The following is an 18,780-nucleotide window of genomic DNA, read 5'->3' as shown; positions in this document are numbered from 1 at the left end:
TTCATGCCTGAGGCTCCAAAGTTCCAAATTCACTCTCCTGCACCACCATAAACCAGAGCTCTGATCTCTGTATCTTTCTATCTCCCTCTCTCATTAAAAATAACCCCTATGGGAGCCAGGCAGTGGGTTAAGCGCACATGGTGCAAAGCGCAAAGAGGGCATAAGGAACCGGGTTCCAGCCCCCCGGCTCCCCACCTGCAGGGGGTTCACTTCACAGGTGGTGAAGCAGATCTGCCGGTGTCTTTCTCTCCCCCTCCTTCATTTCTCTCTGTCCTGTCCAACAACAATGACAACAATAATAACAACAATGATAAGACAACAAGGGCAACAAAGGGTGGAAAAATAGCTTCCAAGCGCAGTGGATTCATAGTGTGGGCAACCACCGAGCCCCAGCAATAACCCTGGAGGCAAAAATAAATAAATAAATAAATAACCCCTATAGAGAGGTTACTACAGCAAAACAGATAGGACAGCAAGGAATGAATGTAGTGCCAGGATTAGCTGCCTAGGCTGTTGCTTTTCGGGCTCAACCTTAGCCAAAGGTGGCATTGGTTTTCATATCACAATAGTAATAATACGTTCCCCCCTTTTGTTATTTCTTTATTGGGGAATTAGTGTTTTACATTCAACAGTAAATACAATAGTTTGTACATGCATAACATTCCCCAGTTTCCCATATAACAATACAACCCCCACTAGGTCCTCTATAACCCCCCCTTTTTTTTTAATCAGGTCTGCCAACTTCTGCGTTATAGTGGTGCTGGTAGGGATTGGAGCTGGGGCCTTTGGTGCCTCAAGCATAAAAGGCATTTTGCAAAAACCCCTATACCATCTTCTCTCTTCCTTTCTTTCTTCCTTCTCTCCTACCTTTTTTAACCAGAACACTGCTCAGCTATGCCTTGTGGTGCAAAGGATTGAACCTGAGACCTCAGAGCCTCAGACAAGTCTTTTTGCATAACCATTATGCTATCTCCCTGCCCTCTATCTTTTTTTTTTTTAAGATTGATTTGGGCAGGAGAGACAGCCAGTGCAGAGCAGTACTCTTGATTCTGTATCTTTCTCTGTGTCTCATTAAAATAAAACAAATGGACAAAACTCATAGACAGAAGTTGGAAAAGAACAGAAGGGAAAACACAAAGCAGAACCTGCACTGGAGTTGGTGTATTGCACCAAAGACTCTGGAGTGGTGCTGGGGGATGGGTTTCAGGTCCTGGAACATGACGGCAGAGGAGGACCTAGAGGAGTTGAATTGTTATGCGGAAAACAGAAATGAAGGCAGGGGTAGATAGCACAATGGTTATGCAAACAGATTCTGATGCCTGAGGCTCCAACGTCCCAAGTTCAGTCCCCTGCAACACCATAAGCCTGAGCTGACCAGTGCTCTGGTTAAAAAGGAAACCGAGAAATGTTACACATGTACAGACTACTATATTTTACTGTCGACTATAAATCATTAATCCTCCAGTAAAGAAAAAAGTGGGAAAAAGTAACAATCTAAAATAAAATATAAATTATGGGCTGGGGAGATAGTATGATTATGCAAAAAGACTTTCATAACCAAAGGTCCCAAGGTCAATACCCAGAATACCCAGTACCACCAGGAGCTAGAACTGAGCTCTAGCAAAAAAAAAAAAAAAAGTAAAATTATTTATGAGAGAGGAACACAGCATCACTCTGGTACATGAAATACTGAGGATCAACTCAAGACCTATTGCTTGAAAGCTCAACACTTTGATCCACTAAGACATCTCCCAGGCCACTATAATAATTTTTTTCCCTTTTGTTGCCCTTGCTTTTTATTATTGTTGTTGTTATTGATGTCGTTGTTAGATAGGACAGAGAGAAATGGAGAGAGGAGGGGAAGACAGAGAAGGGGAGAGAAAGACACCTGCAGACCTGCTTCACTGCTTGTGAAGTGACTCCCCTGCAGGTGGGGAGCCAGGGGCACGAACCGGATCCTTAAGCCAGTCCTTGCACTTCGCGCCACCTGTGCTTAACCCGTTGTACCTACTGCCTGACTCCCTATAGTTTTGTTTTGTTTTTTAAAACAAAAACAAACAAACAAAAAACCAGGGCACTGCTCAGCCCTGGTTTGTGGTGCAGGGGACTGAACCTGGGATTTTGGAGCCTCAGGCATGAGAATCTCTTTGCATAACCATTATGCTATCTTCCTTGCCTTTTTTTTTTTTTTTTTTTTACCAGAGCGCACTGTTCAGCTCTGGCTGATGGTGGTGTGGGGGATTGAACCAGAGACTTTGGAGCTTCAGGAACGAGACTCTCTTTGTATAACCATTATGCTCTCTACCCCCACCCCAATAATACTTTTTAATGAAATGCTACTCATAGAATTCTTTTCATTGAATTGTATCTACATATGAAAAAATATTACCAGACTGTGAGACTATCTAATCTTGGATGCTAAAAATGCAGGCACCCACAACTGAAGATAGTTACTTAAGTCTCGGGGGGGGGGGGGTCCTGGAAACAGGCAAAGCTCATCTTCCTTTCGGACCCATAACTTGTAGAGGCTGCAGAATCTAATGGTGGGTTGAATCTGGCACATAAGAGAAACAGGGAGGGCACCTGCTTTGCCGTCACACTACCCAAGTTCAAGCCCTGGGCACAGCACACGGGAGAACTATGGCACTGAAGGAGCTCAGTTCTGTAGTGTCTGTCTGTCTGTCTGAAAAGTTGGCTCAAGTGAAGCCCTGGAAACAACGACAACAACAACAACAAAAAAGAGAATTGGAAGTCACAAATGACTGGAATGATGTGAGCATTCAACTTTGGTCACCCAGATCCCTTAGTTCCTCCACCCGCAGGACATCGCCCAAAAATCTATCGATGAATGAATAAGTAGATTCAATCTTCACTATGCCAACTCGACCATGGCATTGATCACCCCGGGCCTCGGTTTCCCAAGGGGCTCAGGTCTCAAGCTCTGTCGGGTGGCGCGGGATTGGGGAACCGGTAGGGGCGGAGCCACAGAGCCATTGGCTGCACCCGCTACCACCCGGTAGTAGTTCCAGAGGTCAACCCCTCCCCTTCCTTTTTCCCTCGGAGCCGGCCCTAGACAGTGTCTTCTGAGCGCGGCATGATGGTAAGGTTCTGCTTATCCGGCGCCATCCGCGAGTTGGGGGGGCTTCAGGGTTTGAATGGGAGGTGCGGGGTGAACCTGGGGGTTCCATCTGCCAGCTGAGCCCGCGGGGCGTCTTGCAGAGTGACGTAACGCGGCCACAACCAACATCCCGTCTTCCGCTCCTCTGACTTGGGCCCGGAGAGTAGCTTGCGCGCTGGCGGTGGCTCCGTCTTGCCGAGCGTGCCCTCGCCGGAGCCTCGGTGTCCCTGCCCAGTTCACGGCCTAGGGACTACTGGGCCCCGCGCACAGGACAGGCCCAGCCGCCGGTTGGGTGGGGTTACCCGGGGAGAAGCAGGGTCCGTGTGGCCGCGGTGAGTGGCGGAGGCCCCCGCCGCGTGTTGACTCGACCCTCTTCACGGCGCAGGCGAAGATTAAGGCGAGAGACCTACGCGGGAAGAAGAAGGAGGAGCTGCTGAAGCAGCTGGACGACCTGAAGGTGGAGCTGTCCCAGCTGCGTGTCGCCAAAGTCACGGGCGGCGCGGCGTCCAAGCTCTCCAAGATGTGAGTCGCGGGGGGCTTCGGGGAGCGTGTTAGCGCCCCGTGCACGCGCTTCGCCTGTGGCGGAGGGCCGGGGAGACAGCACAATGCTTCTGCCGGAAACCTTCGTGCCCCAGGCTCGAGGTCCCAAGTTCGATCCCCAGCATCACCATAAGCCAGAGCTGAGCAGTGCTAATAAAAACTGCAGCTAGGAGCCAGGTGATGGTGCACACATGGCAGTGCGCAAAGGGCCCGGGTTCAAGCCCCTGGTCCCCCACCTGCAGGGGGGAAGCTTCACAAGTGTTGAAGCGGTATTACAGGTGTGTGTCTGTCCAGTAATAAATACAAGTTAAAGTAATTAAAGAACAAGTAAAAGCTTAGAAATAGAGCATCACTGGCACTTGCAGTGCTGTGGCTTTAATCTTTATTATTAAATAGAAACAAATTGAGGGAGGAGGGGAAGGGAGAGACACCTGCAGCCCTGCTTAACCACTCGTGCAAGTATCCCCTGCAGGTGGGGGCCAGGGGCTTGTACACTGGGCCCATGCACACTGTGATGTGTGCATTTAACCAGCTGCATCAATCACCACCTGGCCCCTGGGGGATAACGCTGTCTGAGGTGGTGACAGGAAAAGAAAGTTTAGCCACATCCTGTATTGGAAGGTGATAGGGTAATATGGCTGCATGCTGGACCCTCAGTATTAAACACCTCACACAGCTTGGCTACTAGTTAAACATCCCCACTGCACCTAGGTTTATTTATTACCTACCCTCATAGGAGTTTTTCCCCGTTTACTCTATTTCTGTTTTCTTAAATGTTCCTTCTATGCACGCATTCTGTGCAGTGGCTCCTTAAGTTTAAATGTGGCTCAGCTTACAGGATTCCCTAATACTTAATGACTTCAGTGTGAGGTCCTAAATGGTGTTCAGGTGGAGCTGTGTTTTTCTCCATCTTGATTTATCTCTCTCTCTTACAGCCGAGTGGTTCGCAAATCTATTGCTCGAGTTCTCACTGTCATTAACCAGACACAGAAAGAAAACCTCAGGAAATTCTACAAGGTGAGTGAAGTCTGAGCTTAGCTGCAAGGAGCAGTCTCACCTGTTTCTGGCCAGGGGCATTGTGAAGTTCTGTTGGGGATATGTGCCCAGGCTTTGCCCAAATACAAATGAGCTTTCCTAACAGGTAGCTAGGCCCCCACCCCAGTTATTATCTTGCACAAGCTTATGGTGGTGGAGGCTACATTTTCTTTAAGTCAGTGATAAGGAAGTGACTGGAGGCTTTGTTAACTTTATTTATTGGAGACAGACACGTACAGCCCTGCTTCACTCACAAAGCTTTCCCTCTGCAGTTGGGAACTAGGGGCTGGAACCTGGGCCCTTGCGCATTGTAACAGGTGCGCCACCACCTGCCCCTATATTTTGATTCTTAATTGGCAATGTGTCAATCATTTCCAATTACCTGACAGTGCCAATTTTCTCAGGTGAGGTCCTGAAACCTTAGAGTGGTGAAGTTGATCTTGGTTGTCACGTCCAGCTTATGAGTGTTAAAAGGCAGGAGAATCAGAGCATCACTCTAGCAGAGGACTCAGCACTTTGTGCTAGGTACTTCAGTGCTTTTTTAATGTTGCCACTGTCCAGCATGTTGGAAGTGATCAGATCATATGTTCAGGGTGTTAACTGAGTGGACCTGAGACTTTTGTTTCCTTTAACCAGTGTACTACTCAATTATGGTGGTACAGGGGGTTGAACCTAGAACCTGGGAGCCTTGGGCAGTGAGAGTCTGTTTGCATAGCCATTATGCTATCTCCTGCCTGGCTTTTCCATACATGTTTCACAAAAATGTTCTGGTCTTTTCACTCACTACTGGGTATTTATTATATAAGGGTTCAAGCACAAGAGGAAAACGAATAGGCTACTGTGTGCTACCTTGTTTTTATTATAGTGAATTGGTCGTAAGCTTAGAACATGAGAGGGAGAAAGAACCAGGACATTACTCTGACCCATGTAGTGCGAGAGATAACAATCCAGATTTATGGCGCCACCTCCCAGGCTGCTGGGACTTTTTTTAGATTTGTTTAGTTTACAAGTTAGACCAAAAAGCACTTTGCTTCTTGGCTTACACAGTTGTAGGGGTCAGCTAGGGCCTCAATTACCTGGATCCAGCCGTTTTCCTGGGTACAAGAAATTTGTTTTAATGAGAGGGGGGACTTTTATCCACAGGACCTCCTAGGTGACAGTGCAGAGTTTTTTTTTTTTTTTTTTAGGTTTTTATTTATTCTCTTGCCCTTGTTGTTATTGGATAGGACAGAGAGAAATGGAGACCCGGGGAAGACGGGAAAGACAGATAAGACACCTGCAGACCTGCTTCACCGCCTATGAAGTGACTCCCTTACAGGTGGGGAGCCAGGGGCTTGAACCAGGATCCTTATGCCGGTCCTTGCGCTTTGTGCCACGTGCGTTTAACCTGCTGCACTATTGCCTGACTCCCAGAATATTCTTTTAGAACATCTCTGTTGGATTTCTATGTCAAGAAGCTATTGTGTATCTGGGTTAAGTGACCAGTGGGTCCTAGTGTGGGTATGGTTCCTGGGGTGGGGGAGCTGTTTTCCTGACTGCTGAAGTTGTGGTGCAGAATCGTTGCCTTCATAGCTATCCAATGAGTGCCCGGGTTGGGGCCTCTACCTCAGAACCAAGTGCTGCTCCTAGATCTTTTCTGCAGTAGTACAGACTGTTGTCTGTGTGCATAGTAACCTGGCCTGACGATGTGTGCCTATTGAGTGCCCAACACTGCTGCAGTGACTGGAATGAGAAACAATTTTTATTTTTTTAACCAAAGAAAGCACTTAACAGGTACTGGTGGTGCAGGGCATTGAACCTGGGACTTCAGAGCCTCAGGCATGAGAGTCTTTTTGCATAACCACTATGCTGTCTGCCCCCGGCCCTGAAGCTGAATTTTTAAAAATATTTGTCAATGGTGGGGTTGGGGAAGAATTCAACCCAAAAATTCTGGCATGTGTGGTGCTAGGAATTTAATTCAGTACCTCGTGTGAAAGTCTGGTGTTTTATCCACTGACACCTCCCTGTATGAGGAATGAATGGGGGGGGGCTGTAATTTTCATGTGTAGTTAATGGCTATACAGACAGCAGAGCTCATAGGACCTGTGTACTATAAGGTATGTGGTGAGCAAAGATTTCTAACTTACCCTCATCTGTTAGCTTCTCCCAGAGCACTGCTCGGCTGCTCTGGCTTATGTGGTGGTGCTGGGGGTTAAATCTGGGACCTTAAGTTTCCTGCTCCTGACCTGAATGATAACCAACTTCACACACACCCTCCTCCATCTTCTACTTGGATCAACTGCTTGTTCTTCCATAGGACTATAAATTCCTTGAGCAGGAACCAGGTCTGACTCCTCGCTAAATCATCTACGGGGGGGGGGGGGGGTGGGGTACAGCAGGTTATGTGCACATGGTACGAAGTGCAAGGATCTCTGAGCCTCTGGTTCCCCACCTGCCTGGGGGAGGTCACTTTACAAGTGTATGTATCTATTCCCCTCTCAATTTCTCTGTCTTACCCAAAAAGAACAATGGAAGAAAATGGCCACAGGAGCAGTGAATTGTAGTGCAGGCAGCCCTGAGCCCCCCAGTGAAAGTGCTACTTGGTGGGTTGTCCAGAACTTAAGTAAAACCGAAAAATCCAGCAACCTAGGTGGTTAAATGAACTCTAATGAAATGACTTCTATCGCCAGTCTTGGGTTGACAGTCCCTGTCGTACAATTCCTTATCTTCTGTCTACCCATTAACTACTACGGTAACTCCTAAAGCCCTAGTCTTCAGATTCTCCCCATTCTTGGTCACCCAGGGCAAGAAATACAAGCCTTTGGATCTGCGGCCCAAGAAAACTCGTGCCATGCGTCGCCGGCTCAACAAGCATGAGGAGAACCTCAAGACCAAGAAGCAGCAGAGGAAGGAACGGCTGTACCCAATGAGGAAGTTTGCTGTCAAAGCCTAAGCATTCCAGCATCAATAAAAAACTGTGTGACATTGTCTGGTGTTTGCACATGAGTGGTGGGCAAAGGAGACTGGTGTGGCCCTGGATAATCCACCAAGTGTGCAGGGTTCCAGAAAGGCTACTAATCTCGACTTCAGAATGACCTGGTGGACACTGACAGGCATCTGTGGTGTCCTCTGCTGCCTTCTCCTTTTCACGAGTTTATTTCATGGGCCCTGGTGGGGAGGAGAAAGGGCAAGGGGGAGGTATGCAACCTGGGAGCCATTTGTGATGTTAGATTCTGAATGATTTGATTGTGCAGTGGACTTGGTGTCCCTCCTGGTCAGCTATCAACAGCTCCAGACACTAAGAGCTTCCCATCAGGGGTGAAGGCACAGGTGTGGGCCACATCCAGAACTCCCTGTCAGAAAACATGGTGTTGGACTCTGGCTGCAAAGCCTGCCTGGCCCAGCCCCCTCCAGCAGATCTCCCTCTGCACCTTCAGTGTTTCAATGCACACTCCAGTCTTGCAGTCCCAGACTTTGACCTGGGAATTAAAACAAGGCAAGTCTGCTTAATTTTACATAGCTAGATAGACACCTGCAGACCTGCTTTACTGCCTGTGAAGCAACTAATGGGGGGGAAGCAGGCATCACTGGTACGTGTGCTACTGGGGGTTGAACTCGGGACCTCATGAAGTTTATTAAATTTGAGAAAACTCAAAAGCGTACATGGTGCTAAGTTGCAAGGACTGGACTAAGGGTCCCGGTTTGAGCTCACTTGCAGGCGGGTTGCTTTGAAAGCCGTGAAGCAGGTGTCTAGAGTCAAAAAATTGTTTTTGTGGGACTGGGCTGACCCACATGCTACATTCCACCAGTTGCTATCTTAAGTTAGCATCTGAAATCTGGTTGTGTCCCAGCCAATGTCTTGGTCTGGGTTTTATCCAAAAGATTTATGATCTATCCTAGACCTTTGTTTCAGGTACTAGGTGTAGAAGAGAGCTTTCTTTAGCACCCTGTAGAAGGATATAGGGATGTATTTTCTGCAGGGGAGGGTGCAGGTAGCAATTTGGGTGGGATGAGGGGGTTACCATGTTTGAGTAGCCGGTGCTGGCCAGCTGTAGCCCATTAGGAGAGAAAGCTATACTCTTCACCCAGGTGGCGTGGCCCTTGAGCTGGTTAAGCGAGCTTCTGGTTGAGGGTTTCCAGATGTGGATGGTCTTGTCCCAAGAGCCAGAACCCTGGAGGCAAACAGCTCTCAAGTCTGGAGTAGGAGGCCTGTGACCTTCCAAGCCTCTTACTGAGGGGCCAGTTTACACCTCCAGGCAGCCCACTCACCAGGAGACCAGAGACTGAGTAGCACAGGCAGCTGATGTTGCCACTGTGACCTTCAAGCTCCTGGTGGATGATCACTGTTTCTACTGCTCGCAAGTCCCATATTCGAATGGTGGAATCCCAAGAACCAGTGGCCTGTGGACAGCTGTGTGAGTGAGACTTGTCCAGGCAGCCCAGGCCCATTGCACTGGCTCCTAAGCTGACTGCTAATCAGGCACCAACTCCCAGATCCTCCTACTGCACCCCACTCTTAAATATGAGGGAACAGACTCAGAAAAGTGACTTAGTCTAGACTACTTTTGCCAGAGCGCTGCTCATCTGTGGTTTATGTTGGTGCTAGGAATTGAACTGGGATCCAGCTGATGAGTCCCAGATGAGGAAAGGCATGTGCCTGGGCTCCAGGCTTCTTCCCTGCAGGACCACTGAGGTGGGGCCTAGGGAGAGCTGGTGAAACTCACCAGGCAATCAGAGCTGGGTGCGAAGTCGCTGCTCTGAACTGAGTCACGGTGTCCTACTAAGTGGTGCAGCATCTGGCCAGACTGGAGGAGAGACCCCTGAACTGTGGGAGGCAGCCCAGGAGACCAGCAGGGCTGGGTTCTAGGCTCAGATGTGTCCCATGACGACCCTCCTTGCAGGACTGCCTGGGTAGTCTCAAAGGCTTGAGTAAGTCCAGGCAGGTGGAAGCTCTTGGTTAGAGATACAGGGGCTGGTATTTGGGGGAGATAGCTGCAGCCAGATGCAAAGGGGCCAGGTGGGGGCAGGGGTGATGGGAAGACCAGGAATGACCTTTCTGGGGCCTTCACTGTAGAGGATGCATGACTTCGGATCCCAGCCGACCTCACTATCTACCCCTCCACATACCTGTACCTCCCAGAGCTTCACCTGCTTGTCCCAACCACCTGATGCCAGCTGCTTCGAGTCAGGGCTAAAGCTGACTGTCTCCACACTCCGCTGGTGACCTGCAAAATGGGGGGTTGGGGGGTGGGGGACACGTGGCACAGGACACAGCACTGTCTGAAAAAGAATCCAGACCTGCTTTCAGGGCTCTCATCCCTACCCAACCCACTCACCCTTTAGGACCAGCAGACACTTGGCTTCTGCCACATCCCACAGGCGGATGGTATGGTCACTGGAGGTGCTGGCAACAAGAAGGCCATCAGGAGAGAAGCGGCAGAACTTCACAGGACCTGGGGCAAATGGACCCAGGTCAGGTAGCAGGACATGGTCCTCCACCTCTCACCCCTATGGTGTGGACCAGCCTCATCACCTGCATCCCAACACTCACTCCCTTCTCATCCTCTACTGCCAGCCTCCTAGAACCCCCTGACCCGGAACACCCACCCCAAATTCCATTTAGAAAATCAGGGAAGGGGGGAGGGGCGGCGGTGATACACCTGGCTGAGTGCAAGGGCCAGAGCAAGGACCTGGATTCCAGCCCCTGCTCCCCACCTGCAAGGTGAAGCAGGTCTATTTTTCTCCCTCTGTCTCCCCTTCCCCTCTCAATTGCTCTGTTGTATCCAATAAAATTAATTATAAAAAAAAAAAAAAAAAGACTGCCAGGAGCAGTGAACTCATAGTGCTGGCACTGAGTCCCAGCAATAGCCCTAGAGGGAATAAAAAGAAAGAAAGAAAGTCAGGATCCAAACTGAATTCAGGTCCTCCTAGAATGAGTTCATTGCCTCCACCTAACTGCCAGCTCCTGAACTTTCCCTATGGCAGTGTCCATTTAACTCTGCCCAGTAAATACCTGATTTGCTTTTCCTTTTTCTTTTTTCTTTCTTATTTATTTATTCTCTTCTGTTGCCCTTGTTTTATTGTTGTAGTTATTACTATTATTGTTATTGATGTCGTTGATGTTGGATAGGACAGAGAGAAATGGTAAGAGGAGGGGAAGACAGGGGGAGAGAAAGATAGACACCGGCAGAAACAGACTCGCTTCACCACCTGTGAAGCAACTCCCCTGCAGGTGGGGAGCCGGGGGCTAGAACCGGGATCTTTAACGCCAGTCCTTGTGCTTTGCGTGCGCCATGTGCGCTTAACCTGCTGCACTACCACCTGATTCCCTTTTCTCTTTTTTCTTTTTTTAAATCTAGGCATTTACAGAACTTGAGGCATTCAATGTACTTCTCCCCTGAAATACTGAGTAAATAGTGATTTATAAGATTATAATTGAATAGGAGTATGGCTTAACACCATTCCCACCAGCAAAGGTCTGTATCCCTACTCCACCCTCCTACAGGGCACCTGAAAATCTACCCTTCCCCCCAGAGACTTTTACTTCGTTGAATTACTCTAAACCTAGTCCAAGTTCTGCTTTGTGTTTAATTATCTAATTTTCTTCTTGTTCAATAATTATATTGATAATTACATCTACTTAGACTGTACTGGGTTTTAGATACTTTGCTTGCATTAGCTCACCCTATAAAGCAGCAACTATTATACTAATTTTTAAAAAAATATTTATTCCCTTTTGTTGCCCTTGTTGTTTTTTTACTGTAGTTATTATTGTTGTTGTTATTGATGTCATCTTTGTTGGATAGGACAGAGAGAAATGGAGAGAGGAGGGGAAGACAGAGGGGGGAGAGAAAGAGACACATACAGACCTGCTTCACTGCCTGTAAAGCGACTCCCCTGCAGATGGGGAGCCAGAGGCTTGAACTGGGATCCTCATGCCGGTCTGTGGGCTTTGCGCCACATGCCCTTAACCCGCTGCGCTACCGCCCAACTCCCTATACTCATTTTTTAATCTATTTTACTTGACTTTATATTACTTTAGTTTTCATTGCTGCTGCTTTACTGCTTCAAACAAAAACAAAACAAAACAATTTTTTTTTTCAGACAGTGAGCCAGACAGGGAAAGATACAACACCAGAGTTTCCTGCAGTGTAGTGTAGGCCAGACTTGAACCTGAATCATGTGCGTGGCAAAGCATTTACACTACTTAATGAGCTAGTTTGACAGTCTTATTGTTCCTATTTTATTTTTTTAAAGATTTTTATTCCCTTTTGTTGCCCTTGTTGTTTTATTGTTGTAGTTATTGTTGTTGGATAGGACAGAGAGAGAAAAGGAGAGAGGAGGGGAAGACAGAGAAGGGGAGAGAAAGACACCTCTAGACCTGCTTCACCATTTCTGAAGCGACTCCCCTGCAGGTGGGGAGCCGGGGACTCAAACCAGGATCCTTACACCGGTCCTTGCGCTTTGCGCCACGGGCGCTTAACCCGCTGCACTACCGCCCGACTCCCCATTGTTCCTATTTTATTCCAACACCTACAATAACTGCTTCAGCACTTATGAAGCAGGTGGGGACCAGGGGCTTGAACATGAATCCTTGCACATGCTACCTTTGTGCTTAACCATGTGTGCCACCACCCAGTGCCACTTTCTTTTTTTAAAAACATTTTATTTTTTTTTAAATTAAATTCTTTTAATTATTTTACCAGAGTACTGTTCAGTTCTAGCTTTATGGTGGTGCTGGGGACTGAACCTGGAGCCTCAGAGCCTCAGTCATGAAAGTCTTCTTGTATAACCATTAAGCTATCTCCCCAGTCCTTATCTCTATTTTTAAAGAAGAAGCAAATAGAGGGGCCTGTGGAGTGCACTCTTTATCATGCCTAAAGGCATGGGTTTGAGCCCCCAGCCACCATATGGGAGCATCATGCAAAGAAGACACTACACAGTTGGTGGAATAGTGCTGAGGTGTCTCTGTCTCACCCTCTGTCTGGTAAGAAAAGTCAACAGCGAGTGATGAGATAGAGGCTCAGCGAAGTGGAATGATTTAACAACGATGCTCAATTCAAATGGTGCCAGAATTCATCATGGTAGTCTCTGCACAGTGCCTGCCCCAGGAGACCCACAGGCCCCAGTCTTCCCATCCAGGCAGAGGAGCCCCCACCTGTGTGGCCACCCAGTCTCCATAACAGCTTCCCACTGTGGGTGTCCCAGCAATACACATAGCCATCTTCCGAGGCTGTGAGCAGTGTCTGGCCATTGGGAGAAAAGGCAGAGGAGTTGACCTGGAAAGAGAACACAAAAGAAGCCGCATCTCAAGGTCAGAGACCCCTGTCTGCTTGCTCACCCCCGAGGTTAGACAAGGTTAGCTTGACACCACCCCTAGCCTGGGATTGGAGCCCCCACTCCACAATCAGAATGCAGAATCCAGGATCCATTCTGCAACCAGAGCCTGGCCTGCAAACCTCTCTGGAGTTCTGTCAACCCGGAGTTTGAATCCCAGAGCCCTCTATCACCAGTCAGGAGTCCATGCTAGAGCTCTGAACCCAGAGCCCAGAGCCAAAGAGCACTGAGCCAAAGAGCACTGAGTCGGTCGTGCTGGAGCCCTCTCGGGAGTCAGAATTGAGAGCCCACCGCCAGTCCTGGAGCTGGAGCCCTGAGACCACCCGGGCCCCCACAAGGTGGAGCCAGGCACCTCTCTAGACCCAATGTCAGAGTTTGGGCAAAACCCCAGTAGAACTCACTTCTCCGCGGTGCCGGCTGAAGATTTTTACTTTTCCCACGGCCAGCGACCCTTGGGTCCCGCTGTTCATGGGCCCGCGACCACCTGGGCCGGATGGGTGGGTGCTGCCCCTCCCCACTCCCCCTTCCCACTTCGGACCTGCCAAAGGGGAAGGGGAAAGTGTGTATAAGTGGTCTCCGTGGCAACGGGGGCGGGGCGGGCGGGGCGGGGCAGGCCGCGCAGCCGCAGTGTGTAACCAGGGTAGATGCAAACTGCTCTCCAGGGTGGTTTAAAGAGGTGCTTCCCCTCCAGGCCACAGGCACCTTGGGCAACACCTAAGGTGTTGCGCGTCACGGCCGCTAGAGGGCACGCCAGCACCGCACACTGCAGCTAGGCAGCGTTGTGCTCCTGCAGAAGGGATCAATTTGCAAATGGTTTGCAGAGTCTTGGAGAGGAGCTTGTTTCTTCATCTACATAAGGAAACCACCCTTTCCTGTCCCCTAGGACTCTAGAATTGAGTCAAGCTTTCCGGGAGGTGGCGCATTGGACCCCTAAGTATGAGTTCCCAAATACATCGTACCTGGGGGCTTGGTGGAGTGATGGCTCCATTTGTTTTTTTAATTCGAATAATTTTTTAAATTTATTTTTTAAAATCTGTTTTTATTATTTATTCCCTTTTGTTGCCCTTGTTTTATTGTTGTAGTTATTATTGTTGTTATTGTTGGATAGCACAGAGAGAAATGGAGAGAGGAGGGGAAGACAGAGAGGGGGAGAGAAAGAGACACCTGCAGACCTGCTTCACCGTCTGTGACTCCCCTGCAGGTGGGAAGGGGGGGTGGGGATCGAACCGGGATCCTTATGCTGGTCCTTGGGCTTTTTTCCACCTGCGCTTAACCAGCTGCGCTACCCCCTGACTCCCTAATTCGAATAATTTATCTGCATTTCTATGGGACTTGATCATTTGGTGCTTAATACAGTTTTGTGGTTATTAAACAACAACAACAACAACAATGAATCAGATGGTGCCATCTGAGGATTTGGAAGCGGGGGAGGGAAGCCTAAGAGCTGTCTGAATCCTTGCTGGAGAGTTGATGTTGTAATGGGGTAAGAGCAAAGTTTGGTTTCAATGTCCATTTCTCAGATGAAGAAACTTAAGTCCAGGCTGGAGAGACAACATAACGGTTACACAAAAGGCTTTCATGCCTGAGGCTCTGGGGTCACAGGTTCAATCTCCAGCACCACCATAAGCCAGAGCCGACAAGTGCTCTGGTATCTTTCTGTCTCTGTCTCTTTAACTCTGTATCTCTGTCATAAAAATTAATAAATAGTGGTCCAGGAGATGGCGCAGTGAATAAAGCACTGGACTCTCAAGCATGAGGTCCTGAGTTCAATCCCTGGCAGCACATGTACCAGAGTGATGTCTGGCTCTTTCTCTCTCCTCCTATCTTTCTCATTAATAAATAAATAAAATATTTTTTAAAATTAATAAATAAAATGTTAAAAAAAGAAAAAGAAAGGAACTAAGGCTCTGGTCTAGGGAAGTAGTGAAGTAGCTATGCAATAGATTTTCATTCCTGAGGTTCTGAGGTTTCAGGTTCAATCCCCAGCACCATAAGAAACCAGAGCTGAGTGGTCCGGGAGGTGGCACAGTGGATAAAGCATTGGATTCTCAACCATAAGGTCCCGAGTTCAATTCCTGGCAGCACATGTACCAGAGTGATGTCTGGTTCTTTCTCTCCTCCTATCTTTCTCATGAATAAATAAATAAATTCTTTAAAAAAAAAAAAAAGAAAGAAACCAGGCTGATCAGTCATAATGATTGTGCAAAGAGACTTTCATTTCCAAGGCTCTGAAGTCCCAGGTTCAATCCCCTGCACCCCATGAGCCAGAGTTGATCAGTGCTCTGATAAGAAAAAAAAAAAAAGAAGGAGAAGAAGGGTTGGGAAGTGGCACACAAAGGTGGTTGCCACATATTACTTATATTTATTTATTTAACCAGAGCACTGCTCATCTGTAGTTTATGGTGGTGTAGGGGGATTGAGCCTGGGACTGTGGAGCCTCAGGCTTGAGAGTCTCTTTGCATAACCATTATGGCATCTACCCTTTTATCATGAGCAAGGACCCACATTCAAATCCCCAGTCTCTCTCTGAAAAGGGTAAGCTTCATGAGTGGTGAAGCAGTGCTGCAGGGGTCTGTCTCTCCTTCTCTATCTCCCTCTCTCCTTTCAATTTGTCTCTGTTCTATCAATAAAAGAAAGGGGGGAGGAAAAATGACCACTGGGAGTGGTGGATTTGTGGGGCAGGCACTGAGCCTCAGTATTAAATTGACAACTAAATAAGTAGAAAGAAAGAGAGGAAGAAAGGAAGGAAGAAAGAAAAGAAAGGGGAGTTGGGCAGTAGAGCAGCGGGTTAATTGCACGTAGCGCAAAGCACAAGGACCGGCGTAAGGATCCTGGTTCAAGTCCCCAGCTCTTCACCTGCAGGTGGTCTCTTCACAGGCGGTGAAGCAGATTTGCAGGTGTCTATCTTTCTCTCCCCCTCTCTGTCTTTCCCTCCTCTCTCTACTTCTCTCTGTCCTATCCAACAACAACAACGACATCAATAACAATAATAACTACAACAATAAAGCAACAAGGGTAACAAAAGGGAATAAATAAAATAATATTTAAAAAAAGAAAGAAAAGAAAAGAAGGGGGAGTCAGGCAGTAGCACAGCGGGCTAAGTGCTTGTGGCGAGAAGCACAAGGACAGGCGCAAGGATCCCGGTTCGAGCCCCCGGCTCCCCACCTGCAGGGGGGGTCGCCTCACAATCGATGAAGCAAGTCTGCAGGTGTCTGTCTTTCTCTCCCCCTCTCTGTCTTTCCCTCCTCTCGATTTCTTTCTTCCTATCCAACAACAATGACAGCAATATGAACAACAATAACGGGGGCCAGTCGGTGGTACACCTGGTTAAGCACACATATTACAGTGCTCAAGGACCTGGGTTCAAGCCCCTGATCCCCACCTGTAGGGGGAAGCTTCATGAGTGGTGAAGCAGGTTTGCAGGTGTATCTCTCTTTCCCTTTTTTTTTTAATTTTTATTTATTTATTTGATAGAGACTAAGAAGTTGAGAAGAGAGGGGGAGATAGAGGGAGAGAGACAGAGAGACACCTGCAGCTCTGCTTCACTACTTGTGAAGCTTTCCCCCTGCAGGTGGGGACCAGGGGCTTGAACCTGGGTCCTTGTGCACTGTAATGTGAACACTAACCAGGTGTGCCACCACCTGGCCCCGACTCTTTCCCTTTCTTTTTTTTTAAATTTTTTTATTTATAAAAAGGAAACATTTGGTTCACTTTCTAACAAAGTCCCATAACCTAGATATACACCAGTTTCTGTGAGAGAGAGCTTATGTTCACACGGATCCATAAACTACTGCAAAATATATACCTGAAAGCAGAAGTACACTAGAGTTTGCAGTGAGTACCTCCCTAACACTTCCTCTCCACTATTCCAAGCTTTGGGCCCATGATTGCTCAACAATTTGTTTGGCCTCATATGTTAACTCTCTTTTCTTTTTTTTTTAAATTAAAAAAAATTTTTTTATATTTATTTTAATTTATTTATTCCCTTTTGTTGCCCTTGTTGTTTTATTGTTGTAGTTATTATTGTCATTGTTGTTGGATAGGACAGAGAGAAATGGAGAGGGGAGGGGGAAGACAGAGAGAGGGAGAGAAAGATAGACACCTGCAGACCTGCTTCACCACCTGTGAAGTGACTCCCCTGCAGGTGGGGAGCCGGGGCTTGAACCAGGATCCTTATGCGGGTCCTTGTGCTTAGTGCCACCGGCGCTTAACCCTCTGCGCTACAGCCCAACTCCCGTTAACTCTCTTTTCAATCACCAAGTTCCAGATGCCACCAGGATGCTGGCCATGCTTCCCTGGATTGAAGACCCCACCAATGTGTCCTGGAGCTCAGCTTCCCCAGAGACACACCCTACTAGGGAAAGAGAGAGGCAGATTGAGAGTATGGACCGACCAGTCAACGCCCATGTTCAGCGGGGAAGCAATTACAGAAGCCAGACCTTCTACTTTCTGCAACCCTCAATGACCCTGGGTCCATGCTCCCAGAGGGATAGAGAATGGGAAAGCTATCGGGGGGGGGGGAGTATGGAGATTGGGTGGTGGGAATTGTGTGGAGTTGTACCCCTCCTACTTTATGGTTTTATTAATTAATCCTTTCTTAAATAAAAAAAAAAGGAAACATTGACAAAACCATAGGATAAGAGGGGTACAACTCCACATAGTTCTCACCACCAGACATCTGTATCCCACCCCCTCCCCTGATAGCTTTCCTATTCTTTAACCCTCTGGGAGTATGGATTCAAGATCATTGTGGGATACAGAAGGCTGAAGGTCTGGCTTCTGTAATTGCTTCCCCTCTGAACATGGGCATTGACAGGTTGATCCATATTCCCAGTCTGCCTCTCTCTTTCCCTAGTGGGGAAGGGCTCTGGGGAAGTGGAGCTCCAGGACATATTGGTGGGGTTGTCTGTCCACGGAAGTCTGGCTGCATCCTGCTAGCATCTGAGAACCTGGTGGCTGAAAAGAGAGTTAACATACAAAGCCAAACAAATAGTTGAACAATCATGAACCTAAAGGCTGGAATAGTGCAGTTGAAGTGTTGGGGGTCCTCCATTTTGTAGATAGCTAGTAGGCATATTTTAGTTATATTTCAAAGGGCCTGTAGCTATACTAGTGTTGTTTTTTTTTCCCCTGAGTCTGAATTCTGATATGCAGGTGGGTCCAAGTTATTGTCTGGGGAGATGATGTCATGGCTGGGAAAAGGACCAGAAAGCTGGATCAGGGAAGAGAGAAGCTCCTTAATATGAGAAAGGTGTATAACTATTGTTAACTATAACAATATCTCATCTATTGATATGATTTGGGGCCCATAATTAGCTTAGGAGCCTGTGTGACCTCTGTATCCCTGTAGATCTGAGCTCACATTCTGTGGTCATGAGTAGGAACATTCCATGCTGCCCCAGTATCGACCCATCTTCCTCAGGTGTAGCATAGAGTAGACTCTTTCCCTTTCTATCTCCCCCTTCCCTCATGATTTCTGGCTGTCTCTATCCAGTAAATAAATAAAATGAAAAAAATAAAAAAATATAATTTATATTAAAAAAATTAAAAAAGAATGACAATAACAACAAAAATGATAAACAACTAGGGCAACAAAAGGAGAAATAGCCTCCAGGAGTAGTGGATTTGAATAACCCTGGAGGGGAAAAGAAAAGAGAAAAAAGTAAGAAAGAAATTGAGACCCTCAGAAATGGAAGACAGGTTACTTATTCAAGGCCATTTAGTCAGAAAGAAACTAGGGCTCAGACTGTATCTGCCTGACTCTGGAATCC

At 47.7% G+C, this 18,780-nt stretch overlaps 2 protein-coding genes across 3 annotated transcripts; one reads left to right on the top strand and one right to left on the bottom strand.

Moving 5' to 3' along the window:
- Window positions 1-2,946: 2,946 nt before the first annotated feature.
- Window positions 2,947-7,652, top strand: RPL35 (ribosomal protein L35). The gene is made up of 4 exons (XM_016185004.2): window positions 2,947-3,100; window positions 3,504-3,640; window positions 4,594-4,675; window positions 7,476-7,652. Exons 1-4 carry the CDS (start codon window positions 3,095-3,097, stop codon window positions 7,623-7,625), a joined length of 375 nt encoding a protein of 124 aa, XP_016040490.1. The 5' UTR covers window positions 2,947-3,094; the 3' UTR covers window positions 7,626-7,652.
- A 153-nt stretch (window positions 7,653-7,805) lies between these two features.
- On the bottom strand, window positions 7,806-13,592 carry WDR38 (WD repeat domain 38). 2 transcript variants are annotated; one of them, XM_007540032.3, is made up of 9 exons: window positions 13,411-13,592; window positions 12,831-12,951; window positions 10,009-10,125; window positions 9,800-9,897; window positions 9,397-9,477; window positions 8,942-9,073; window positions 8,695-8,844; window positions 8,104-8,151; window positions 7,806-8,025 (listed from the first exon to the last, which is right to left on the bottom strand). In XM_007540032.3, the coding sequence occupies exons 1-9, from the start codon at window positions 13,477-13,479 to the stop codon at window positions 7,948-7,950; spliced, it is 894 nt and encodes a 297-aa protein (XP_007540094.1). In that variant the 5' UTR covers window positions 13,480-13,592; the 3' UTR covers window positions 7,806-7,947. The 2 variants fall into 2 exon arrangements, with proteins under 2 accessions (XP_007540094.1, XP_060056143.1); XM_060200160.1 differs by having other exon boundaries at window positions 9,821-9,897.
- Window positions 13,593-18,780: the final 5,188 nt, after the last annotated feature.

Source organism: Erinaceus europaeus, chromosome 10, assembly GCF_950295315.1.
Source record: "Erinaceus europaeus chromosome 10, mEriEur2.1, whole genome shotgun sequence".
In the NCBI taxonomy this organism is placed as follows: Eukaryota; Metazoa; Chordata; class Mammalia; order Eulipotyphla; family Erinaceidae; genus Erinaceus; species Erinaceus europaeus.
The sequence above is the reverse complement of the archived record's forward strand: the minus strand, read 5'-3'. Positions and strand labels throughout refer to the sequence as shown.